The 26,014-nt window shown below is 35.5% G+C and overlaps 1 protein-coding gene across 1 annotated transcript; it reads left to right on the top strand.

The window, feature by feature from the left end:
- Window positions 1-3,970: 3,970 nt before the first annotated feature.
- On the top strand, window positions 3,971-7,447 carry LOC107838900 (profilin-like). The gene is made up of 4 exons (XM_016682150.2): window positions 3,971-4,544; window positions 6,474-6,611; window positions 7,034-7,174; window positions 7,261-7,447. Exons 1-3 carry the CDS (start codon window positions 4,422-4,424, stop codon window positions 7,166-7,168), a joined length of 396 nt encoding a protein of 131 aa, XP_016537636.1. The 5' UTR covers window positions 3,971-4,421; the 3' UTR covers window positions 7,169-7,174; window positions 7,261-7,447.
- Window positions 7,448-26,014: the final 18,567 nt, after the last annotated feature.

Genomic DNA, 26,014 nt, shown 5'->3' with positions numbered 1-26,014 from the left:
GGAACCAATTCTATGTATATGGATGAATGAAATAAGTAAGCATGCTCAGAACTAATATAATATCATATAATGAATGAACTCAATAATGGTATTAAATGAGCTCAAATCTTAATAAATTATGATATAAGCCATAGCATGACACCACAACAATAACAAGTCATATGAGACATCATATATCAATTCAATCCCTTCGGGCATCACAATAATAACAAAGACAAATAATACTCAATCAAGATCAATACCAGCTCCCGCACGGGTATCACAATAATAACAATCTCTCAAGTCAATAATTATACTCACATAAGCCACCACATAGGCAACGATAAAGATATAACCTCAAAATATGAATTTCATGATACACTCCCCAATCTATAACATAATATACATGAATAGTTAATTATCCAACCCAATTTGAAGAAAGTTAAGTCGTAACCTACCTCAAAAAGTCAAAACAAGAGTCTAAACCCTTTAATAAGGAAATTTCTTTTTCGTTCGGTCTCAAAATCAACCCAATCTATCAGAAACGTAACTCACACATTAAAAAAAAGTCTAACGATACCCATATTAGTTATTTGTTGAAGGTCCAAATATAGTTCAAAAATCAACCCCAAAGGAAGAAAAGTAAAATCAGAATTTTATTGAAGAATCATATTTTGCATGCTTCAAGGATTCTAAATATGAAAGCCCATTAAAAAAATTGAGATTGAAGTCGAAGAAAAAAACATTCTCATTTTATCAGGTAAAAACCCCAAAATCCAAGTTTAAAATCAAAGTTTGAAGATGTTTTTGAAATCTAGTCAATGAATAATGACGAAATTATGTTTAGAAGCTTACCAAAACACTTTTGATGAAAACCTTCTTTAAAATTGCCAATCCTGAGGTCCCAAAGTCCAAAATGGTGAAAATTGAGAAATAAGAAAATTATATTGTCTAGGTGAAAAGTACCTCACAATTGCAGCCCCACCTCGTAATCACAAGGGTTAGTGTTGGACAACATAAAATAAGCCATTGCAATTGTGAAGGGTGGGCCTCACAATCGTGATGGTCAAACCCAACTTGAACCAGGCAGTATCTCATTGTGAACGTGGCCACCAGTTCGCATTTGCAATGAATAGGGAAATCATTCTCCTTAAATGCAAAAAGAACCTCATGAACACGAAGAAAGATCTTGTATACACAAGATAATAGCAACCCAGTTGAAGGAAATGATCTAAAATCCTCTTAATGGACCCTCGAAATTGATTCAGGACCCCACAAAAATAAATTAATAATGCTACTCGGCTAATATTGATGTCCCAAACTCAATTCAACCATTAGATTTATCAAAAGAGATCGTTATCAATAAGTTAACCCCTAAGATCCTCTTTAAGCTATTTTTGCTAGTTTCTCGACTAAAGGCTTAAAACTCAAAATAAAAACTCAAAGCCCCAACAACCATGCTACTAAACTAAAATTGACATTTTAGATCTAGTGAAACTTACATAGTTACTATCCGACTCTTTTGTCAGAAAATATTGATCAAAGTCAAACTAATTGCTTTCAAAGGCCACTCAAAATCTCAAACTCACTCAAATCACTCCCAAGCACTTTAGGGATCATACTAACTATCCCTACAACTCATAAATGATATATAAAAACTATAGGAAAGAAAAAAATGATCAAAACACATAAAAGCTAAAAATCAAAACAAAGATTGTTACATTATCCACCACTAAAACACGTGTTTGTCCTTAAGAAAACCAAAAGTGTACCTGAATCGATAAAATTTGGGGAATTATACTCCGTATATTGAAATCAACCTCCCATGTAGCCTCCTCAATCAAGCAATATCTACACCAAACTTTTACAGTATCAATATGCTTGGACCTTAACTTTCTAGTCTATCGAAAATAGCAAAAGGCTCCTTCTCAAAGGACAAATCATGATATAATGCGATAGAATCCCATAAAATCATATGATAATCATCGATATGGTATTGCTTCAGCATCAAGACATAAAATACCGGATAAACAGCTCACAGGTCTGGAGGCAAAGCTAGCCTATACACCACATCTCCAAACTTCTCAAGACTCGCAAAAGGCATAGTAAATCTCAAACTAAGCTTCTTTTCTTTCAATTCTCATTACACCCATCATAGATGATACCTTTAATAAAAAACGCTCACCAAGCATGAATTCTACATCAGGAACTCGTCCATTGGCATAACTCTTCAACCTACTCTATACAGCCACAATCCTATACTGAAATAACCTCTCTTGATCCATTGACTTTCTCAACAAATTTGTGCCCTAAGTCCTAACCTAGAACTAATCAAAACATCCCATGGAGGATTTATACCTCCTCCTACGCAAACATCAACCAACTTCACATCGCTACTACCACCACTACCAATCGCCACCATCATAACAGTCACTACAATACTAAACATCTCTACCATTACAACTATCACCACCAACATTACTAATCACTAAAATCAATCATTACTACCACCACCACAATTACAAACCATCTCCATTATCACTAACAAATATAAATATTTTTTTCAATCAAATAATAATTTTATTGTATTAAATTAAATATTTTTCTAATATATAGTTGTATTTTATTTGAATTATACTTTTTATTATATATGCAAATAAATAAAATTTGCATATTCAGATATTGAAAAACAAATAGTTTTAACCATTCAGTTTTCAAATCTGAAGACAACATCCTAATCATTCAGATATGCATTCAAATTTAGACGCCTGAATCTTAATAAAAACAAATGCAACCTTAGTCACCAAGTTGAAAAAATAAGTTAGTACATAAGTTCACTAGTTACTAAGTTGGAAAAGTAAATTAGCAAGTAAGTTTGCTATCATGCATAAATTACACGGTCATCCATATATTTCTTGCAACTAGTTCTTGTACTCCAAGAAATACAAAATGGACATACATATAATTAATATATTTTACAATAATACAAAGAATGTTATGTATATATGCTGTATTTTTTCTCATTTAGGAGTTGATAAAGATGATGTCGTACGACTTGAGTGTTATATCTTTCTTGATTTTTTTATCAACAATGAAATTTTATAAGAATATTAACTATTTAGTATATTTTTGTTGGGTTCGAAATCGAGATAGCATCATGCGGACGCTTAAAGTTGTAAATCATGGAGATGATAATTTAGATGACAAAGAAAAATATACTAAACATAATATTAGAGATATAATTTGGTAAAAACTAAATCAAAAAGCTTAAAATTTACTGAGACAAATCTTTTCGTAAATAAGAATCTTTAATGACTACATTGTAAATATTATTGTATTGTGGCTTGAGAAGAGACCTAATAGAAATCCTAACCTTTTTCCAACAAAAAAAGAGATCCTAACCTTTTTCCAACAAAAAAAACTTTTTCGAAGTAAAACATAATTATGGTAGAATTCAAGTAAAGTAAGAAATTCAAGACAAATTCTAACAATTTTTACATGTGTTAATGTGTGTGAAATAATAGTTACTACTATTCAGTGGTATATAGTTTTGGTTAATAGTGAAAAGAAATGCGATATTTGAATTTTTTTTTTATAATTGGTTTATCAAATATTTAAATGAGCATTAGTGAAGAAAAATTTGACCATTAAATTTTGATTGTTAATCATACATATATTGATCGATTAGTTGTTGGTAAAGATTTTTCCTATCAGATGATACATGGACGAAGAGAAAATTTTATCACTAAAAAGGATATATAATGATTGAAATTTATATTGTTGCTAAATGTTCTTTTAACTTTTAACGTCAAAATTTCTAACAGTCGATAAAAATTAAGTTTTTTTCAATTGTTAATAACTTATAATGATCAAATTTAAACTTTTAACACTAAACTTCTCCCCCGATAAAATTTATTTTTCTTGAGCTCATGAGTTGTGCAGCATTTAAGTAAATCAATAAAACCTAACATGCTCAAACATCTTAAATAATAGCCTTATCAGCAAAAAGAGTAGTGTTCATTCATATTAACGTAACTTATAACATTTCTTATATTTTAAATTTCATATCTAATCAGATATGTTTGAACTTTGTATAAAAGTATAAACTACTGCAGTAAAACTAAAGATTAAGTAATTTAAGGACAAAATTAAGACAAGGATAATAATATGATTTGTTAATAAAAGTGTCAAACTTCAAGTCAAAAGGAGATTTTTATAATTGTCCGAAACTTGTAATTATTCTACACAAAAAGGGAAAAAAGAAAAAATATTGACCATTTAGATTAAAGAAGAAATAATTGATCAGCTTAACATCAACGCAACTCGTAGAAAAAAAAAAAAACATTATCACATTTATCAACTCTTTACTAGTATTATTTTTCCGTCAAGCACAACAACTGTCACGGAAGCATTTTAGATCTGAATTGAGAGAAACGTTGAAGATGTCTTGGCAAGCATATGTTGATGACCATTTGATGTGTGAGATTGAGGGTAATCATCTCACTTCTGCTGCTATTATTGGCCAAGATGGAACTGTTTGGGCTCAATCTGCTAATTTCCCCCAGGTTTCTTTCTATACCCACTTCTAATTTTGATAGATTTCATTTGGGTTGCTTTTTTTTTTTTTATTGTTCTTTCGCAGATTCAACTAGTTCAAAATTTTCTTGATTTTTTACTTTATTACTAGTTCAGAATTATGAAGTAACATTTTGGGTGTTTTGTTGAATTGTTGTATATTTGGTGGATTTAATATGAAAATAGAAAATTGGGATATCTATGGGAGAAGATTTTGGTGCTTTATTTATTAATTAATTTTTTTGGGAGGTGCTGGTAGCTTAGACAGATGAGTATTATGGATAGGGGGAAGTACTTTAGATGATTATTTAGTGGGGGAATGAAATGGATCTGAAAAGACTTGAATGGATGCATAGGATTAATATAGTTGATCTCAACTTATTTGTGATGAAGAGTAACTAATTGATATTTTTGTACCTCATGGTAATTTGCTCGAAAATTGATTTAACGGGTTGCCTTGTTTAATATCTATGTTGATATTGTTCATTAATGATACTGGGTGAGGTTGGAATTAAGATGTACTACCCATATAGAGAAAAGTTACTGAATAGCAAGTAAGGAAGTAAAAATACTGTTTAGAATCAAATACTTCAATGTCCAGGAACAAGTGCTAAGCAAGAAAAATCTTAAAATGTTTTGAGGTCAAAAACAGAATATTTGATATTAGATTAGTTGGCTCTTCTAGAATCCTATAGAAGGAAATCAGTAAATTTCAGCCTAATTTTTGGTGGACATAGTTACCTGATATATGTGTGGTTGGTGGATAACAAGTTTCCGGTGAAATAGTTGATGTGGGCGTTATGTGCTGAACACCACCATAATCGGTGGAAATCAGGAAGTTTAGGGGAATTGAGACCCTCTTTGTGAAGATTGAGATGTAAAACGTTGTATAATTTGGAGAGGAATTACCTAGAATGAGACAAAAAACTTCAGGCGTTTCATTTCCCCTAGTTTTATAGTTGGTAAAGCTTCAATGAGCTTTACTCTGGTTGATCCTAATGTTGAGAGCCATATATAATTCTGTGCTAATCCAACAAGGTGTTGAACCTGTTTTCGCTTGGTTTTCCATTGTTATTTTTCTGAGTTAGTGTGGGAAGTCAGTGTGTATGATCTCATGAAGAACATCTCAAAAAATAAGAGAGAAGGGTGAGAGCCTTACTTGTCTGTCAAGGTTAAACTAGAAGATGGGAGTACGTGGCCCAAGGAAGAGGAAGAAGATCAATGTGAAAGAGAGTAGCAAGCCCCAAAGGGAACATAATATAAAGTTAGAACTCAAGAACTATTTCTTTCTGGTTTAACTTTAATTGTGAGGGCCATTCTTTTTTGAAAACCTCAAGTCCTTAAGAGATCCCCCTCCTCCACTTTTCTTTTGGCTGGCAAGGTTGTGCTGAAGTTTCAGGTTACAGCTATAGCAGCTTAGCTAAATTATTAAGAAACTTTGTTTTCATGATGATTGTTGGTTCTCTAATTGTTTTATGCTAGTGTGACAACTGCATCTTTTAAATATGGCTCTTATAAAATGGTAAATTGTGTGCTTTTTAATGTAGAAAATTTAAATTGTGTTTTTCTGTATTTTTCACTCTTCCCTTTCGTGGTTGTTATCTCTTCTCTTCATTTAACTAAACTGCCGCCCGAGGGAAGGGTAGAAGCCCAGATACGGGTTTGGCCAAACCCAGTAACTTTTTCTTCGAACAATGTATTTTTGTTAAGAAATTCATTAAATATGTAGAAATATTTAATTTATAACCTAGTTATCGTCATTCTAATCTAGAACTGATAAAATTGAAATCCTGGTTTTGCCTTTGTGCCCACCACCATTCCCTTGGGAAGCAAAGAGGGGATGGATGAAAGAGGCCAATTTTTCTTGTTCAGATATTGAATTATTTGGTTGAACTCGTGGATATAATGTTCTATGGCAGTTCAAGCCAGAAGAAATAAACGGCATAATGAATGACTTCGCGGAACCTGGAACACTTGCTCCAACTGGTTTGTATCTTGGGGGAACAAAATACATGGTGATTCAAGGAGAGCCAGGAGTGGTGATCCGAGGGAAGAAGGTACATGATCTTTTTTTTTTTTTTCTAATTTCAAATTTTTGTTCAGTGCTTTTAACTCACTTGGGCCTCCTTGAGATACTGGATTGACCTGTTGGAGTTGAACAAAACTTTATCCTTTCTAAATCTGAGACAAGCTACCTAAGAACTTCCTTATCTGGGAAAAAAAAGGGAAGAAAGAAGCTACATAAGAACTTCCCTTGAATGCGGAAATAATTAATTTTACTACGAGTATCTTTTGGTCACAGTAATGAATTGAAGGATACTTGCTGAGTTCATTTGAGAGTGAGGAGCTTGAAGGTCCTTTGGCTTCTGTTAGTGTTCTTTATTTTCCAAATATAATATTCTGTTTTCCATTATATTTTATGTTCGTTGTGGTGGCTTAGTATGGATTCTTTGTAATGTCATGTGCTTGTTATTTTCAGGGTCCAGGTGGTATCACCATTAAGAAGACCAACCAGGCTTTGATCATTGGAATATATGATGAGCCAATGACTCCTGGGCAGTGCAATATGATTGTTGAAAGGCTGGGTGACTATCTTGTTGAGCAAGGTCTCTAGGCATTGGTAAGTTGACTCCAATTTTCTGCCATCGGCATCATTTCTCTTCGCCTCTTTTATTCACACCTTATGTTGAATTGAAACTTTTGCAGTGTATCAATATCATCCTCACATAATTATGGCCGTTAAGAAGTCATCATGCGTGTTGTTTACTGAGGAGAAGTTTGTAATCATCAACTGCTCTATCGTTGTATTTCTTTTTTCTATGTTTTTACTGGTTTAAGCTTTTGTCATTGAGCACTTGGTTGGTTATATATAATGGAATTGCTTAAATTTGGATTTTTGTTCTGTTGATTAGATTTCTCATTTTGTTTGGTTGTGGTGTTTATACTGCTTATAGCAATACCTCTGCAGGGATCTCGGCTCTTTAGTAAAAATGATATTGTGCAATGTGCTCAGCGGTTTTGAGTTGCATCGTATGAGAAGTAAGTCAGCTTTGTGAATCTATTATCGACGTCGTGGGCATATGAACGTGAAACCCCAAATAAAGGGATTATAGTACCAATTTACAGCCACATTTATCTTCTTTTTTCTGAAAAGAAAAAAACAATTAGCTCAATTATTATTCAAATCGTAAATGAGTACAAGACAGGATGCACAATTTACTTCATAGCATTAGACATAGAAAATGCCGTCCTAATTAACATGTGGGCACGCTGATTTAATCAATCTTTGCACGATAATATCAAAATAAGAATTGTGGCTAACAAATTTTCCAAATGCTTGCTTGGCTAAAAGGCAATTCACCTTAACAGTAGTCAGTATGGGTTGTGTGGCAGTCATTCTTCGACCAGCTTAAAGTTGACAGTTAGGATTTTGGTACCTCATTTGAAGCTTCTAGTGCTAAATCCTCTAACAAAATTTCCATGAGTAATACTCCTTCCAATCAAGTTTTCTGACTGAAGAAAAGTATGTCACGTTGAGATGGAGAGAGTCATAAGATTAGGAAGATCATTAAATATCAGTATCATATTAATTAATTGTGTTCGTTGACCAGTTATTTATGTTTGTCTTTAAGATAAAGAACATAATGATGAACTCTTTAAGACAGATTTTGAGTCATATGAATGCGAGAAATGATCTTGGATATATATTGTATGCTACTCCCACCGTCCCAAATTTCTTAATTTGATTTCTCATTTTAATTGTCTTTTTTCATTAATCAAGAAGAGATAAATTTTTTTTCATGTTTTACCCTTTGTATTAATTACTTTTTCTTCAAATTAAAATATAAACATCATTTAATAGGGGTACTATGGTAAACTAGCCATGTTATTAATTATTTTTTAAAATAAATGTGTCATCTCAATTTGAGCTGGGTAATTTGAGACGGAGGGAGAATCTACTCCAAGTTTCACTAATCAAGATACTATCGACTTCTTGAAGTATGCGTTGCTTTTCGAGTACAAAATCTATATTAATCAATAAGAATTAATAATACAAGTCCAAACAACTTATGAACTATCAAAATGAAATTTCAAGAACTTCAAACAAAAGTTCAAACAATTTATGAAATATCAAAATTAAATTCAAATTATTTTCTGAAAAAACAGTAAAATCAACGTTTAGAAAGAGATGAAGACAAAAAGAATCAAGTCTACTGAATTCACAATGTGTCCTTAAGGAATTTATTCCCCTCAAGTACCTGAGGTTGATGGAATATATTCTCCCAGGATAAAATGATTCAATTCAGCAAATAGTGGTACCTTAAATTTATTGAACACTGTAATACCCCGTATTTCCCTAACATAATTTAAGTCCTAATACATGAGTATTTGTATATAAAATTTTTGAAACACTCATTATTTTCTAGTTTAGAGCTTTTCATTGCGTAGAAAATTGAATTAGCTTTCCAACGATATAAAATTTGCTCAAATCCGATAACCGGGTAAGAAGTTATGGCGATTTAAGTTTTAGTCGTTAAACACCGTCATTTTGACCCTTAGCGCATCGTGGAGCCAGTCTAAATGAAAATTGTCAAAAACCAGTGGGCCTCCGCAATGTTGGCATGTCGCGTCATAGGCTCAGTTCAGAATTGTCAATTTTCATTGATCCCACGTGATACCACTGTGTCGAGGTGAGATTCCAGGTGGCAAACAAGGTGGCAATGCGATTGCACCATGTCGCGCCACTGTGCATTTTTTCAGTTGTCCAATTCCACTGATACGACGTGATAGTGTCGCGTCACGCCAGTGGTGTTTTTTGAAAAAATTCGATGAGAATTAAAAGTGTCGCTCAGGGTTAAAACACTCCTTTTCCATTATTTTAATCCGCCCAGGTGTGATATTTAAGCCCTAAAAACGTTTTAAGTTCATTTTACACTCAATTTTCCCTCAAAATTCAAGAGCTTTCTCTCTAAAATACAAACCCTAACTCTCAAATTCAAGGCCAACCCTCAAGAATTCGCCAAGAACTTCAAGAAATTCATCAGTTAAGGTATGTCAAATGTTCATCCACGGGTCCCTTCTACCCATGAAGTCCAAGTATCCCATTTTAATTACCAAGTTATAATCTTTCCAAGTTATTATGTTTTAAATTATGATTTCACCCATGAATCTCCATGAACTATGATTTTATACCATAGTTCAATAAAATTATTGTTGTTATTCGATTCTCCATGTTTTAATGTTATCATTTATTGAATTAAACCATGACTTAGTGCTTTTCATGTTAAATTCATGTTATTTATACAAGTTCTATAGTTTTCCCATGATTTGACTAAGCTACGAACTACAAGTGTTTGATAAAATGCCTACAAGAGTAAATGTTTTACGAAAGCCTTCATGCTATATCCCTTAAGCTTCAATATTGTTTTACTATTGTTGTTTTGGGTCTTGGGGGTATTGAATACCAAAACCATAACTGTTTACGTAGTCTAGTCTCAGTACATTACAGAATAGTCTTCAGAACATACTATGAGTATTATAAGAATAGTCAAATATCAGTCAATTAAACTCAGAATAGTCAAGTATCTCAGCGTCTTTCAGTTGGGAGTAGGATTTAGCACTGAGTGAGTGTAGGGATGACGGCTTCCCCGTTATATAGGTAGAGTCGTTAGTAGCAGTATCTATACTCCAAAACTACGTATCCAACGTAGGATATGAGAAGTCACCCGTCATATTAGGCTTGACTATCACACATGGGGTCATCCGTCAGTTCAGGCTAGACACCCTTAGTCCTTTGGACGTTATATCAGCTTAGTGGATCCACACAGCCAGTGTTAGCACCCGTAGCATAGTATTAACGCTCTTTCAACTGGAATTATAGGTTGGACCCCGATTAGCTCAAATTAGAAAATGTTGGTTAGATGATACCTCCCACAGTCTTAGATACAGTCTCAGATACAATCTCAGTTATAGTCCAGTTCAGTTATTCAGTCTTAGTGATGTTTGACCAAAACATATAGATTTTAGTTATTTCAGTTTACAGATTTTACTCATTTCATGTTATATACTTAGTCATGCATCCTCAATATCTACAGCTTTTTATGTATCTTCAGTATTTATGGATTTTCATGCATACTCAGTATTTACAGATTTCCACATATTCCAGTACCTATAAACTTCATGCTCTCTATTTAGTACTCCATGCTTTACATGCATATTCAGTTAATTATTAGTTCTGTTCATGAAACCATGCATACCAGCCTACCTCATTTAGCATTATTCAAAGTACTGATCGCATACCTTTTCTTTTGCGCTATGATGTATTATATCATAGGTTCTGATGCTCAGTTCCTAGCTCGTGATTAGACTTATCAGATCCTCAGCAGTAGCAGTGGTGAGTCCTCATACTTCGAAGATAGGCTTACTTTATTTCATGTCTCAGTTTAGTAGTTAGTTGGAGTTTGTTGGGGCATGTCCCATCAACTCACAATCATTCAATTTTAGAGGGTTATCAGACATTAGAGTTAGTTATTCAGTATTCAGATATTTCAGTTAGTTATCCAGTTTATCATTATTTTATCAGATTCAGTCAGTTATTTCTATAGAATCATATTTTAGATTTGAATTTAACTATTAAAACCTTATGGCATATCAGATGTTCTTCCGCAATTATGGTATTATTATTCTGTGCCCACGGCAGGTACCAGCTCATAGGTTAGCTTGTGGTCCCTCAAAACTGTAAGCACCTTGTGACGCCCAGGGTTTACTCTTGGGTCGTTGCAAACTTGGTATCAGAGCCTAAGGTTTTAAAGTGTCCTAGGAAGTCTAAAAATTACGTCAAGTAGAGTCTTGTGCATGGGTGTGTAGCACGCCATACTTATGGATGTGAGGCTATAAGGCGTTTAGGAAAAAATTTCCCTTTTTTCAATATTCATGTTGTGTGAGTGAGCATGATCTCAAGTTAAAATCCCTCTCTAATTCATTTTTTCCTTCCATTTACAAAATATGTCTCCCGAGAAGAACAAAAGAAGAACAGGAAAGCAGCCAGCCCCTCAGCCCATCCAGGCAGATCCTCTGGACGAGCATATCTCTCACGCAGAATTCAGAGCTGCGTTCACTAATCTAGCGAGCTCCGTAGCAGCACAGAATGAATGTCCAGGTGTTGTTCCAGTCAACCCAGTGGCTAATATTGCTGCAACCAAAATTCAGGATTTCACCCGGATGAATCCTCCTTCTTTCATGGGATCCAAGTCTGAAGAGGATCCACATGAATACTTAGATATAGTTCAGAAGGTCATGGATGCTATGGGGGTGACATTTAGTCAGAGTACTGAGTTGGCTGCATATCAGTTGCAGGATGTGGCCCATACTTAGTTTAAGTAGTGGAAGGTTGATAGGGGTGTAAATGCAAGGTCCTGTAGAATGGGAAAAGTTTGCCACAACTTTCTTAGACAGATTCTTCTCATTAGAGTTGAGAGAGGCAAAGGTGTTAGAATTTATTAACTTGAGGCAGGGCAGCATGAGCGTGAGGGAGTATTCCCTCAAGTTTACTCAATTAGCTAGATATGTTCCTCATATGGTAGCTGATAATAGGTCTAAGATGAGTATGTTTGTTTCTGGAAATCTGATATTGTGGTCAAAGAGTGTAGGACTGCAATGCTGATTAGTGAGATGGACTTGTCTAGGCTAATGGTCCATGCTCAACAGATAGAGGAACAAAAGATTAAGGAGAGAGAGAGGAAATAAGAGAGCTAGAATGGGTAGTTTTAACTTCAGTCAGCCAATATCAGAGGGTGGTAATTGTTCTCAGTTTCATCAGAGATCTTCAGCCCCAACACCCTCTTCACCCAGTGTTCCCGTACCCAAATTCAGAAACAACAATAGGGATAGAGCACTAGGTTCTAAGTCCCAGGTCAGTGTTAGCAGTGTTCTTACTAATCCTTTATGTCAAAAATAGAGTAGACACTATTAGGGTGAGTGTAGAGCGGGTAGTGATGTATGCTTCGGGTGTGGCAAGACAGGCCATCGAATTCGAAAGTATCAGGTAGTTGCTCAGAAAGGTAGGGATGTGCGCCAACAAGACTAGTCCCATCAGTCATCAGTTCTATTCGGTCGCCCAACTCAGCAAGGTGCCGCTTCCAGTTCTACCAGTAGTCAGTATCCGAACAGATTATATGCTCTTCAGTCCCACCAAGATTAGGAAAATTCTCTTGATGTAGTTACTAGTACATTGCAGGTCTTTCGCTTACATGTTTATGCCTTACTAAACCCCGGAGATTCTTTTTCTTTTGTAAATCCATATATAGCTGTCAATTTCAGAGTCAGTCCTGAAACTCTAGCAGAGCCCTTTCCAGTTTCTACCCTAGCAGGTATTTCCATTGTAGCCAGACAGGTATAAAAGAACTATCCAATTATAATATCTCAAAAAGTTACCTCAGATGATCTTGTGGAGTTAGAGATGACGGATTTTAACATCATTCTTGGCATGGATTGTCTTCACTCGAGCTATGCTTCATTTGATTGTAGAAATAAAATAGTTTATTTTTAGTTCCCAAATAAACCAGTCCTTGAATGGAGAGAGTACCACAGCTCTTAGGGGTCAGTTGATTTTGTACCTCAGAGCGAGACAGATGATATGAAAGGGGTGTATTTACCATCTTGTGCGAGTCAAAGACTCTAACTCAGAAACTTCAACTCTTGAATCAGTTCCAGAAGTAAATGAATTCTCAGATGTATTTCTAGAAGATCTTTCGGGAGTTCCTCCCGAAAGGGTAATCGACTTTGAAATAGACCTTCTTCTAGATACTCAACCCATATCTATTCCACCATACAGAATGGCTCCAGTTGAACTCAAGGAGTTAAAAGAACAGTTAAAGAATCTTCTAGATAAGGGATTCATCAAACCCAATGTCTCCCCGTGGGGTGCACCTATTTTATTCGTGCGTAAGAAAGACAACTCTCTCAGAATGTGCATAGACTATCGTCAGTTAAACAAAGTCACAGTCAAGAACAGATATCCATTTCCTAGAATTGATGACTTGTTTGATCAACTTCAGGGTGCCATCTTTTTTTCAAAGATAGACCTCAGATTCGACTATCATCAGCTTAGGGTCAAGGAATGTGACATTTCAAAAATAGCTTTCCGAACTCGGTATGGTCACTTTGAATTTTTAGTTATGTCCCTTGATCTCACAAATGCCCCAGCAGGCTTCATGGACTTGATGATCCGAGTGTTTGAGCAATACTTGGACATGTTCATCATAGTCTTCATTGATGACATTCTTGTTTATTCCCGTAGTGAAACTGATCATGCAGACTGTCTCAAATAGTGTTGCAGACTCTTAGAGCTCACCAGTTATTTGCTAAATTCAGTATGTGTGAATTCTGGCTAAGATCAGTTTCTTTTCTTGGCCATATGATTTTTGGTGATGGCATTAGAGTTGATCCTCAAAAGACTGCATCGGTGAGAAACTGGCCTAGACCCATATGTCCATCATACATTAGGAGTTTATTGGGTTTAGCTGGCTATTACCGTTAGTTTTTTGAAGGATTTTATTGCATCCCCCATGTCCAGATTGACTTAGAAGAAAGTTAAGTTTCGTGGTCAGATTCCTACTAGAAGAGTTTTTAGAAGTTAAAGACTCGACTCACCTCAGCCCTAGTTCTTACCTTGCCAGATGGTTCAGATGGGTTTGTTGTGTACTTTGATGCATCCAGAGTAGGTTTGGGTTGTGTCCTCATGTAGAGAGGTAAGGTCATAGCCTATTCCTCCAGATAACTTAAACTCCATGAGAAGAATTATCCTACTCATGATCTTGAGTTAGCAGCAGTAGTATTCGCCTTAAAGATTTGGAGGCATTATTTGTATGGGGTGCACGTAGATGCGTTCACTGACCATAAGATCCTGCAGTATGTGTTCTCTCAAAAAGATTTAAATCTGCGTTAGAGAAAGTGGTTAGAGTTATTGAAGAATTATGACATGAGTGTTCTATATCATTCAGGCAAGGCCAATGTAGTGGTTGATGCTCTCAGTGGGTTGTCTATGGATAGTGTTGCTCATGTTAAGGATAGTAAGAAGAATTTAGCTCAAGAAGTTCATCAACCTGCCCGACTAGGTGTTCGCTTACTCGATTCAACAGAAGGTAGTGTATGGGTGCAGAGTAGCTCAGAATCATCTCTAGTTTCTGAGGTAAAGGAAAAATAGGATAGATATCCAATCTAGTTAAGTTGAAAGAATCAGACAGAGATCCGAAGGTAGAGGTTTTCTCCCAAGGAGAAGATGGTGTGTTGCGTTGTCAAGGTTGGCTATGTGTGCTAGGTATAGATGACTTGAGGCAACGAATTCTTGTAGAAGCACATGGTACACGTTACTCTATTCATCCAGGGGCTACGAAGATGTACCATAATTTTCAAGAGATCTATTGATGGAGTGGGATGAAGAGAGATATTGTAGACTTTGTAGTTAAATACTCTACGTGCCAGCAAGTTAAGATTGAGCACCAGAATACTAGTGGGTCCATGCAGGACTTCAGTATTCCCACATGGAAATGGGAAGAAATGAACATGGACTTTATGACAGGTCTGCCTCATACTCGTCATTAGCATGATTCTATTTGGGTTATCGTAGAAAGAATAACCAAATCAGCTCATTTCTTGCCAGTCCATACCTTTTATTCTACCGAGTACTATGCCAAACTCTATCTCAGAGAGTTGGTCAGGTTGCATAATGTTCCCTTATTTATTCTCTCAGATAGAGGTACCCAGTTTACCTCTTACTTCTGGAAAGCATTCCAAAAGGGTCTTGGTACCCAAGTCCATCTCAGTACAATTTTCCACCCTCAAACAGATGTTCAAGCAGAAAGGACCATTCAAACTCTAGAAGATATGCTAAGAGCATGCGTAGTTGATTTAAAAGGTAGTTGGGATGACCACTTTACTTTGATTGAATTTGCATATAATAACACCTATCATTCCAGTATTTGTATTGATCCATTTGAGTCTCTCTATGGTAATAGATGTAGATCTCAAATTGGTTGGTTTGAAATAGGTGAGACCACAGTAGTAGGGCCTGATTTGGTGTTTGATGTGTTAGAGAAGGTTCAGTTGATCAGAGAAAAACTTAGGGCTTCCCAGAGCCGACAAAAATTATATGTGGATTTGTGGAGAAAGGATCTCGAGTTTGAGGTTAGTGATTTTCTGTACTTGAAAATATCTCCCATAAAGGGAGTGAAGATATTCGGCAAAAAAGAAAAACTCAGTCCCCAATATGTCGGTCCCTTCAGAATTCTCAGTTATTTTGGAAAGGTAGCTTACGAGCTTAAGTTGCCTTTAATTCTAGCTTCAGTACACCCAGTGTTCCATGTCTCAGTGTTGAAAAAGTGTATGGGTGATCCGGCTGTAGTTGTTCCCTCAGAAAGTGTAGATATTCAGAATAGTCTTTCCTTTGAGGAAGTTTCAGTCAAAATTCTAAATCATCAAGTTCGTAGATTGAGAAACAAAGAAATTCCATTGGTCAAAGTTCTTAGGCGGAATCAGTCCATTGAGTGAGCCACTTGGGAAGCAGAGGCAGATATACGAAACAAGTACCCTCATCTGTTCTCCGTGAATTCAGTATAAGGTACTAATCTTCTTGTGATTTCTCTCTATCATGCTCAGTTTCAGTTACACATTATGTTCATGTCAGTCATGCATTTACAATTAGTTCAGTCATGCATTCCATGCATCAGATATGTATGTTCAGTGTGTAAGATTAGTCCATCAGTTTTCCCTCAGCTTAACCAGTCTCATTCGAGGACGAATGATCCCAAGGGAAAGATATTGTAGTACCACGTATTTCCCTAATATAATTTAAGTCTTAATACATGAGTATTCGTATATAAAATTTTAGAAACACTCATTATTTTCCAGTTTAGAGCCTGCCATTACGTAGGAAATTGCATTAGATTTCCAACGATATAAAATTTGCCCAAATCGAATAACCGAGTAAGAAGTTATGGCAATTTCAAGTTTCAGTCATTCAACACCATCATTTTGACCCTTAGCACGTCGCGGAGCCAGTCTAAATGTCAATTTTCAAAAAACAGTGGGCCTACGCGATGTTGGCGCATCGCGCCATAGGTTCAGTTCAAAATTGTCAATTTCCAAAGATCCCACGCGATACCACCACGCCGCGGTGAGATTCCAAGTCGCAAATAAGGTGGCAACGCGATTGCACCACATCGTGCCACTGTGCATTTTCTTATTTGTTCTATTCATGTGACACGGTGCGATAGTGCCGCATTGCGCTAGTGGTGTTTTTCAGAAAAATTTGACGAAAATTAAAAGTATCGCCCAAGGTTAAAATAGTCTTTTCTCATTATTTTAATCCGCCTAGGTGTGATATTTAAGCCCTAAAAACGTTTTAAGTTCATTATTCACACATTTCCCCCAAAATTCAAGAGCTTTCTCTCTAAAATACAAACCCTAGCTCTGAAATTCAAGGCCAACCCTCAAGAATTCACCAAGAACTTCAAGAAATTCATCAGTTAAGGTATGTTAAATGTTCATCCACGGGTCCCTTCCACCAATGGAGTCCAAATATCCTATTTTAATTACCAAGTTATAATCTTTCCAAGTTATTATGTTTTAAATTATGATTCCACCCATGAATCTCCATGAACTATGATTTTAGACCATGTTTCAATGAAATTATTGTTGTTATTCGATTCTCCATGTTTTAATATTATCATTTATTGAATTAAACCATGACTTAGTGCTTTTCATGTTAAATTCATGTTATTTGTATAAGCTCCATAGTATTCCCATGATTTGACTTAGCTACGAACTACAAGTGTTTGTTAAAATGCCTACAAGAGTAAATGTTTTACGAAAGCCTTTATGTTATGTCCCTTAAGCTTCAATATTGTTTTACTACTGTTCTTTTGGGTCTTGGAGGTATTGAATACCCAAAACCATAACTGTTTATGTAGTCTAGTCTCAGTACATTACAGAATAGTCTTCAGAACATACTATGAGTATTATCAGAATAGTCAAATATCAATTAATTAAACTCAGAACAGTCAAGTATCTCAGTGTCTTTCAGTTGGGAGTAGGATTTAGCACCGAGTAAGTATAGGAATGGAGGCTTCCCGTCAGATAGGCAGAGTCGTTATTAGCAGTCCCTATATTCCAGAACTACATAGCCAACATAGGATATGAGAAGTCACCCATCAGATTTGGCCTGACTAAATCGCAGGGGTCACCCATCAGTTCAAGCTTGACACCCTTAGTCCTTTAGACGTTATATCAGTTTAGTCGATCTACACAGCTAGTTTTAGTACCCATGGAATGGTTTTAATTTTCTTCTAACTGGAATTATAGGTTGGACCCTGATTAGCTCAAATTTAGGAATGTCGGTTAGATGATACCTCCCACAGTCTCAGATATAGTCTCAAATACAATCTCAGTTACAGTCCTAGTTCAGTTATTAAGTCTTAGTGATGTTTGAGAAAAACATACAGATTTCAGTTATTTCAGTTTATAGATTTTAGTCAGTTTATTATATGCTTGGTCATGCATTCTCAGTATCTACAGATTTTTATGTATCTTCAGTATTTATAGATTTTCATGCATACTCTGTATTTACAGATTTCCACATATTCCCATTACCTACAGACTTCATGCTCCCTATTCAGTACTCCATGCTTTACATGCATATTCAGTTAATTATTAGTTCGTTTTATTAAACCATGCATATCAGCCTAACTCATTTAGCATACCAGTACATTCAAAGTACTGATCGTATATCTTTTTTTTGTGCTATAATGTATTATATTATAGTTTTTAAAGCTCAATTCCTGGCTCGTGATTAGACTTATCAGATCCTCAGCAGCAGCAGTGGTGAGTCCTCATACTTCAAGGACAGGCTTACTTTATTTCATGTCTCAGTTTAGTAGTTAGTTAGAGTTAGTTGGGGCCTATCCCATCAACTCATAGTTGTTTTGCGGAAAAATTTTGACTTTTGAGAGTTGCCACTTAATTTTGAAAAGGAATTAAGAAACCTTTATAAAATACTTAAAAACGATCCAAAACAAAAAATTATTTTAAGTTAGAGATTCCGAGTAAGTGTTTCCTATTAACGTTTTAGGAACGTGTTAGGCACCTAAAACGTCCGCTAACTTGTGGTTATCCAGACTGTTTGAAAACGTCTTTTGACTAACTTCAGAAAAAGATTAATTTGTCGAAAGTGACAGGTTTTAGAAAATAATTTGTGTAAAATAGATTTAGTCAACTTGTTAGGGATTTTAAACTAAGTCTAAACAAAATGAATAAGCAAGTAAACACATAAAAAGAAAAATGGAGGAGAAAGTAAATGATTTAGGCCATCGAGCCCAAATCAACGAAACCTGTCCTAATCTAGTTGGGCTTTCGACCCATTTTCACCTATCCTAATCTAGTTGGGGTTTTCAACCCATTTCTTCTTTCACCTACATTAAGTACAACTTTGGATTTGAGGCCCGAATAAATAATTGAAAGAATAAATAACAATAATAAATAAATAAATATAAAGGAGACACGAGTCCTGTCGCCACTTCAAGAATGGGACTTTAACCTACTCTTTCTTCTTTCACTGGTGACATTTTCTTTTCTTTAGAAATATATCAAAATTTCAATACTTGAAGGAGTTGACTTGAAAAGGCCATGGACCTCCTTAACCCTCGCAGAGATGCAACTGGAAAGAGTCCAATTGAACTCACGACAATTTTATATGCAAAGAAAGAAAGGAACGAAAAGATAAGAATCTAACAAACATCATTAAATTCAAAAGACTAAGTAAAGTACGTATTTGAAAAATAAAAAATAATTCTGTGTGACCATTATGGTCCTAAAGATATATGCAAAGGACAGATTTTAGCACAAAGCGATGAACGAATCGATTTGCCCCCAAAGGAAACGAATAATGATGAATTATCTCAAAATTTACTCTTTGGGAATCAACACAGTAAGTCAGTGAATAGCCACAGAGGGAACATAAAAGGCAAAAGAAGGTAATCACGAGTCCTAAATTAACACAAATCACTTATTTTGACATGAATTGTAAAATATCTGAAAATGCTTAAAAATATTATGAAAACTCATATTCCGTAGCCCTAAAAAAAACTTCATGCATTGAATTAACTCCTCTATCTTTGAAGAAAATTGACGAGCTAACCATTAACGTATAATCATAATAAAAGTGAACAAAAACCTGAAACAAAATAAAGATATAAGAATCGGAGCTTCTCTCAAGAATAGACCCGAAAATCTACTAGCTAATACAAATAACCCATTTGTTGAAAGAAAAGAGGGGTGATAGGTAGAATCGAATGTCTGTTAATCAACATCTGTAGACTACTACTACTGTTATAAGACAGTGATCCAATGTAAAGAGAAGAAAAAGAAACATAATTGACTTCAAAATGAAGGTTATGAGAACTAATATCACAAACAACAACGCCTATACTCTTTTTAGTAGCATAATTATTGATTCCTGAATTTACATAATGCAACAAACAAAAACAATTATATGTAAATGTAAGGCCCAGTTGACACTATCATTGAAATGGCCTGGTGTGATGCCCTTTTCCTCTTGATTTCGAGCATGAATCAGCCTATGGATGACTTTGAATTAGCAAACCAACCAACAATATCTGAATATGGACAGACAATGCATTAGTGACTAACCACAACTAACATTACAGTAGTTTTGAAAGAAAACTAAACATAAATTTGCAGCCTAAAACATCAATCCTACGATAATTCCGACGAACATTATACATTGAATCCTCACTGAAACAAAATCACCATAGAAACGGTAGACGAGATCTATCTAAGGAAAAATGCTAGCACGAAACGATACCTAAACACACTGACAGTGAGGCAGTGGGTTTCGAACAACAAAACAATCGATGAAAATAAGACGAGAAAAATAGGAAAATAACAGCGGGGTGACAGTTGCAAATGTCTAATCATTAAAACAACACAACAACCATTGTACACCAAATCCTATGGTTATCACAACCAATCTACAGGAAACGGTTCTCAGGCTCCAATAACACCATAGATAACAAAATCATAAAGAAAGAACGACTAAAATAAGACCCCAACAAAACTTTAGGTGAAGAGAGCCGTTTACCTCTTATGTGGCAGCAAACGAGACTCGAGCTATCAGCAAAATTTTACCACTTGGAGTTGATGTCGTCGACTCTGCTACTTCCCAATTGAGTGACTATCTTCCCAGAAAGAATGGATGAGAAAATTTTTGCAAAAATACACTCTTTGATTTCAGAGTTCCCAATCCCAAATTTTGAACTAGACTAAAATTTTCTCCTTCAACTGTTTCAAAACCTCGTCTCTAACCGTTCACCTTAGAGCTTTGACCCTCGAATCTCCAAAAAAATAAAGAACACCCAAAATTACCAACTTTTGTTGACTGCCAAGGAATCAAACCCCTAAAATTTTTAGCCAAACTTTCAAATCCTTCAAAGAAGAGAAAAATAATCTGAACCCTCCAAAATTTCGAAAACTACCTGATTTTCTCTACCCCAAAATTTTCGAATCCCACCCGAAAAGAAGAAAAAGAAACCCTAAAATTTTCGTCCTAATTCTCGAAACCTGATTTTTTACCCCCCCCCCCCAAAAAAAACCCTTTCAATGAACGAAAGACCTCCTTATATAGGAGATGACAAGGGGTATTTTAGGGACTCAAAAGAAGGGAACCCTAGGATTTAAAATTTGAAAATTTTTCTCTCACAACCAATCAAAAATCGACGCACCTGTACCTTCGTGGTACGAATTTAATGAATTCAAAACAGATTTGGGAATATTGTTTAATACCCATGAATCAGCTGCTATCTGGAGATTTCTAGAAGCTACTCAATAGTTCTCATACAAACTCGCGTAAGCGTCACGCGATAAAGAGGGAGAAAGAAAATTCGGGTTAAGGGCTGATATTGGTGAGGTCATTCTTGTTGAGGTTGATATTGTTGTGGGTTGAAAGCGTACGCGTGAGGTTCAGTTTGTTGTTCTTTTTTACTGAAGTTGAGGGAGAAGAGTTTATTGAGGGTGTGGGCCGGGTTAGGTTTGAAATGGGCCGTTTGTGGTGGGCTGTTGTATTGTTAAAAGAAAATGGGCTGGTTTGGTTGGAATTGTTAAGAATTTAGGGGTTATTTAAAATATAACCCCCGATTAAAAAAAAGGATTTGGCCAAAATTAATCAATATTTCAATCCAATTAAAAAATTAGATTGGTCACATTATATTGCAAATATGACCAATTAATTTTTATTAGGATCAAATTTAATAATTTGACTAAACTGATTCAAAATTCGATATGAATTAATATATTCTTTGATCTCGAGCTTCTTGATTTAATAAAATTACACAAATATTTATCCAAATAAATTAATTTTTGAGAGTAAAATTATATTCAAATCGAAATTTTAATCATTTGAATTTATTTTTGATACAAACCTTGATAAAAATACGATATTATGTAAAATAAGCATTTAAGTAATAAAATTATAAAATTTTGTATAATTGAACACGATAATATATAATCGCTACTTAAATGATCAATTTACCAAAATAAATACTTTGAAAATCCTTTATTCGGATAAAATAAATGTTGTAATTTTATTTGAAAATCGAAGAAGCTATGAATTAAACGTAGTTATGGAGGTCAAAAATTAGGTGTCAACAATTGCCCCCTCCCTTTGGGTAGGATGGATGCAAGTAATCCTGGGCAAAGAGAGGTTAACGTTCCTAATTTTTGTCCGACCACAAATTCGTATCTAAGAGAGGTTGGTTTTACGCACAAGTTTCATGGAGTTATGGCCAACCCTTGGTATCAGGTTTCCTACATATCTCAGGTTTCATAAGAATTCAGGCCACTTGTAGTTCATAAAGCTTGATTTTAAGCACGATTTTTAAGAAAATTTACCAACTATCACGGTTTTAGAGTGCTTTAATTAAACTGGGAAGCTGGGGAATAAAAGGATTTGGGGGGAAGGTTGGAATACAGTCGAGTTTTCTACATAGATCCCAGCATACATATCCCTAAGATTTTAGGGAATCATACTACTTGTAGTTCGACTCAATCAATAGAAAAGATAGTCTTTTATTTTAGACGATCTTTAGCTCGGGATGAGTGACAAGTTAATCGAGTTGTATAAAATAGGCTTGTAACCTCTTAACCATGAACGTGGAGCTCTTCACATCCATAGGTAAGATCTTACCCGAAAATAATTTCCAAAACTCTAAGTGTGTTGCCACCCGAATTTGAAAGAAAAAAAAAGTTCCCCTCAGTATGAGTTAACAAACATCCTAGAGGTAAATGTGAGACCAGAATATTCGAAAAATACCCACATGCATTCTAATAGAGGGGTGGTTAAATGGTGGTGGTGATCATCATTTAGCTCGCATCTAGAGAGTTTGAAATCCCTCTCCAGACTATATCCCATTTTGCTGTTGAGAAAGAGTTCCACATTGTGCTGCATCCTTTTTGGAGTTGTCTGCAACTGTGGTTTTGATTTGAGATTTTCATCCTCTCGGATGCTTTCGACAATGCTTCAGGCAAAAGGTGTTAGTATTAAACATAATTCACGAAAGAGGTAAGTAATCTTTTATCATATTTCTACGTGAGTTGTGGCCTGAAAAGCGAAGTCATCCTTTATTATACCTGTTTGATGGGAAATAACTCGCAATAATAGACACAACAACCTCCTTGGTTGTTGTATAATTAGCTCATCTGTCGAGCGAATATGTTTTCAAAGTGGGGTGGCCCATTTGGTTACCTATATCACTTGTTGTATGTGGCATGACAACCTCTCCGGTTGTAGCCGATGATCGATTTATAAATTTTCCTTAAATTATAAATATTTAGATAATCTTGCGCATTATTTGATGTTGGATATAGGGAGACTTACAGATATCCTTTGAATTTCTAAATTTTAGATAATCCTGCACATCATCCGACTTTGGATAAAAGATGACTTACAGATATCCCTCCAATCGCTAGCTTTTAGGTATTCCTGCGCATTATCCAACCTTGGATACAATATGACTTATAGATAATCCCTCAAATTAATCATCTTTGGGTAATCCTACACATAATCGATCTTGGATATGACGCAGCTTATAGAGAACCCTTGGACGTATCAATTTGACAATCTTGCATATCCTCTAGTAAGGATTTAGTTGCGACTTATGGATAACCTTTGAACTATCAACTTTTGAGCGATCTTGCACACTATCCGGTTAGGATGTTATTGTGGCTTACGGATGACCTACAGGCTATCAACTCGTAGGTGATCTTGCACACTATCCTATTTCAAATAATATGGCTTATATATGACCTTCAAATTATCAATTGCTAGGAAATCTTATATATCATTCATCCTTAGATAGCGACTTGAAGGCATCCCTTCAAATCGTGTGCTCTTAATGTATTCAGATGCTGATTCATGAAAAGATGATGATATCCTCTACGCCGGCATTGTGTCTTGCGTGTCAATATATATATTGAATGCTGATGATATCCTCAATGCCAGCATTGTGCCTAGCGTGTTGACAGATATATTGAATATTGATGATATCCTCGATGCCAGTGTTGTGTCTAGCGTGTCGACAGATATATTGAATGCTGATGATATCCTCGATGCCAGCGTTGTGTCTAGTGTGTCGACAAATATATTGGATGTTGATGATATCCTCGACGCCAGCGTTGTGTCTAGCATGTCGATAGATATATTGAAGGCTGATGATATCCTCGACACCAGCATTGTGTCTAGCGTGTCAACAGATATATTGAATGTTGATGATATCCTTGACGCCAGCATTGTATCTAGCGTGTCGACAGATATATTGAATGCTGATGATATCCTCGATGCCAGTGTTGTGTCTAGCGCGTCAACAGATATGTAATGGCCTTTGCGGTAATGATATGTGATGGCCTTTGCGGCAATGATATGCAATGGCCATTGTGGCAGTGATAAAATAATTTGACCTAGCTTTATTTATCAGTGTCCTACTTTCTACATGTACCTGTATTCAAGGTAGACGATTAGTAGACATAAAGTCGCTTTTACTAGCGACTATTTTTGGGAAACTTCTAAATACGATACGTGTAAAGAAGACAAAGTGCTTTTGTTTGTCGCCTACGATCTCAAGAAATGAGATGGACAAATCAAAAGGTCCTCAATAAATGGGCATTAAACCTATTTTTAGGGCTGCCCTAAAATACCGTTCTTGGGCATTAATGATCTGTTGTGGCTCCCAATTTGCTCGGGGATTTTTGAAAGAGACTCTCATTTTGCGTATTGATCCCTGCATCCACAGAAAAATGATTAGTTGAATGAAATTAATCCATGTTGACCTTCTTCGATCCTTGATTTGCTCCTTGCCATCTCTTGGGCATTCCACCATATTGAGACTTCCACCCTGACACTCTATCCCAAATGATGTCTAGGCAAGTACTAAGTAAGTGAGTCGTAAGATTTTTGAAAATAGTCTTAAATTTTTGAAAATAATTTTGAAAACTTCTATAAAATTTTAGAAAATTTCTGTAGTCATGTCATGTACTAGCTCAATGAACATCTTCCTCGCAATTCTGACTATATCCGATGGATGGTTTCCAAAACTCATGATTATTGTTGGAGGGTTTCTTCAAGCAGTTCTATCATAGCCAAAAAATTAAGTCTACCCAGACTTTGTTACAGTTGGTGGTTTCCAAAGCTTTAACCACTGGTGCTGGGGAATTTGGAATATGTACCGGCATTTGGTGGAAATTTTGAGGTCTTCCTCAAAATTTCTGCCCCAGTTTAAACTTGTTTGAGATAATACCAATCTGAGTGGATCTGAAGTCTTTGTTAATCTTCATTCTCTTTGTTGGATGTCGATCTTCACTTGTGAATTTTTGAGATTCCTTCTCAAAAATTCTGCCCCATTTTCTATTTTCTAGGGTTATATGATCGAGCCGTTGGGGCGCCTACGTATCCTGCTGAAGTAGGAATTAGGTCAAACGTAGTTCAGGCCTGCGCTAGGGATATATATAGAAAAATCTAATGGGTTGACCGAAGCCGATATAGGTTGCCTACGTATCTTTTTTTTTGGGAATTTAGGTCATCACGTAGTTCATACATAAAGAGAAACGATAAATTATCCTAAGGGGTTGACCGAAGCTGACATAGGTTGCCTACGTATCCCTTTCTCGAGAATTTAGGTCAAACGTAGTTCGAACATAAAGGGAAAGGATTCTAGGCAGTTACACACTAGCAAACAACATTATTACAAAGGTGATTACAAACAAACTAAGAAAACACAAAAACTAGAATGTCATTCAAATATAATATCTCTTTACCGCATCAGAATTGATTGGTTTGATCCACTCTGTGCCATCCATCTCAGAAAAAATCATAGCTCCTCTGGATAGCACCTTGCGAACT

This window comes from Capsicum annuum, chromosome 8 (genome assembly GCF_002878395.1).
Source record: "Capsicum annuum cultivar UCD-10X-F1 chromosome 8, UCD10Xv1.1, whole genome shotgun sequence".
Taxonomy (NCBI): Eukaryota; Viridiplantae; Streptophyta; class Magnoliopsida; order Solanales; family Solanaceae; genus Capsicum; species Capsicum annuum.
The sequence above is the reverse complement of the archived record's forward strand: the minus strand, read 5'-3'. Positions and strand labels throughout refer to the sequence as shown.

Excerpts from the sequence above, each read along its gene's own strand:
- LOC107838900 (XM_016682150.2), top strand. The coding sequence starts at position 4,422 with ATGTCTTGGCAAGCATATGTTGATGACCATTTGATGTGTGAGATTGAG. Across the intron at positions 4,545-6,473 it reads AATCTGCTAATTTCCCCCAG|TTCAAGCCAGAAGAAATAAA; the intron begins GTTTCTTTCTAT and ends GTTCTATGGCAG. Across the intron at positions 6,612-7,033 it reads TGGTGATCCGAGGGAAGAAG|GGTCCAGGTGGTATCACCAT; the intron begins GTACATGATCTT and ends TGTTATTTTCAG.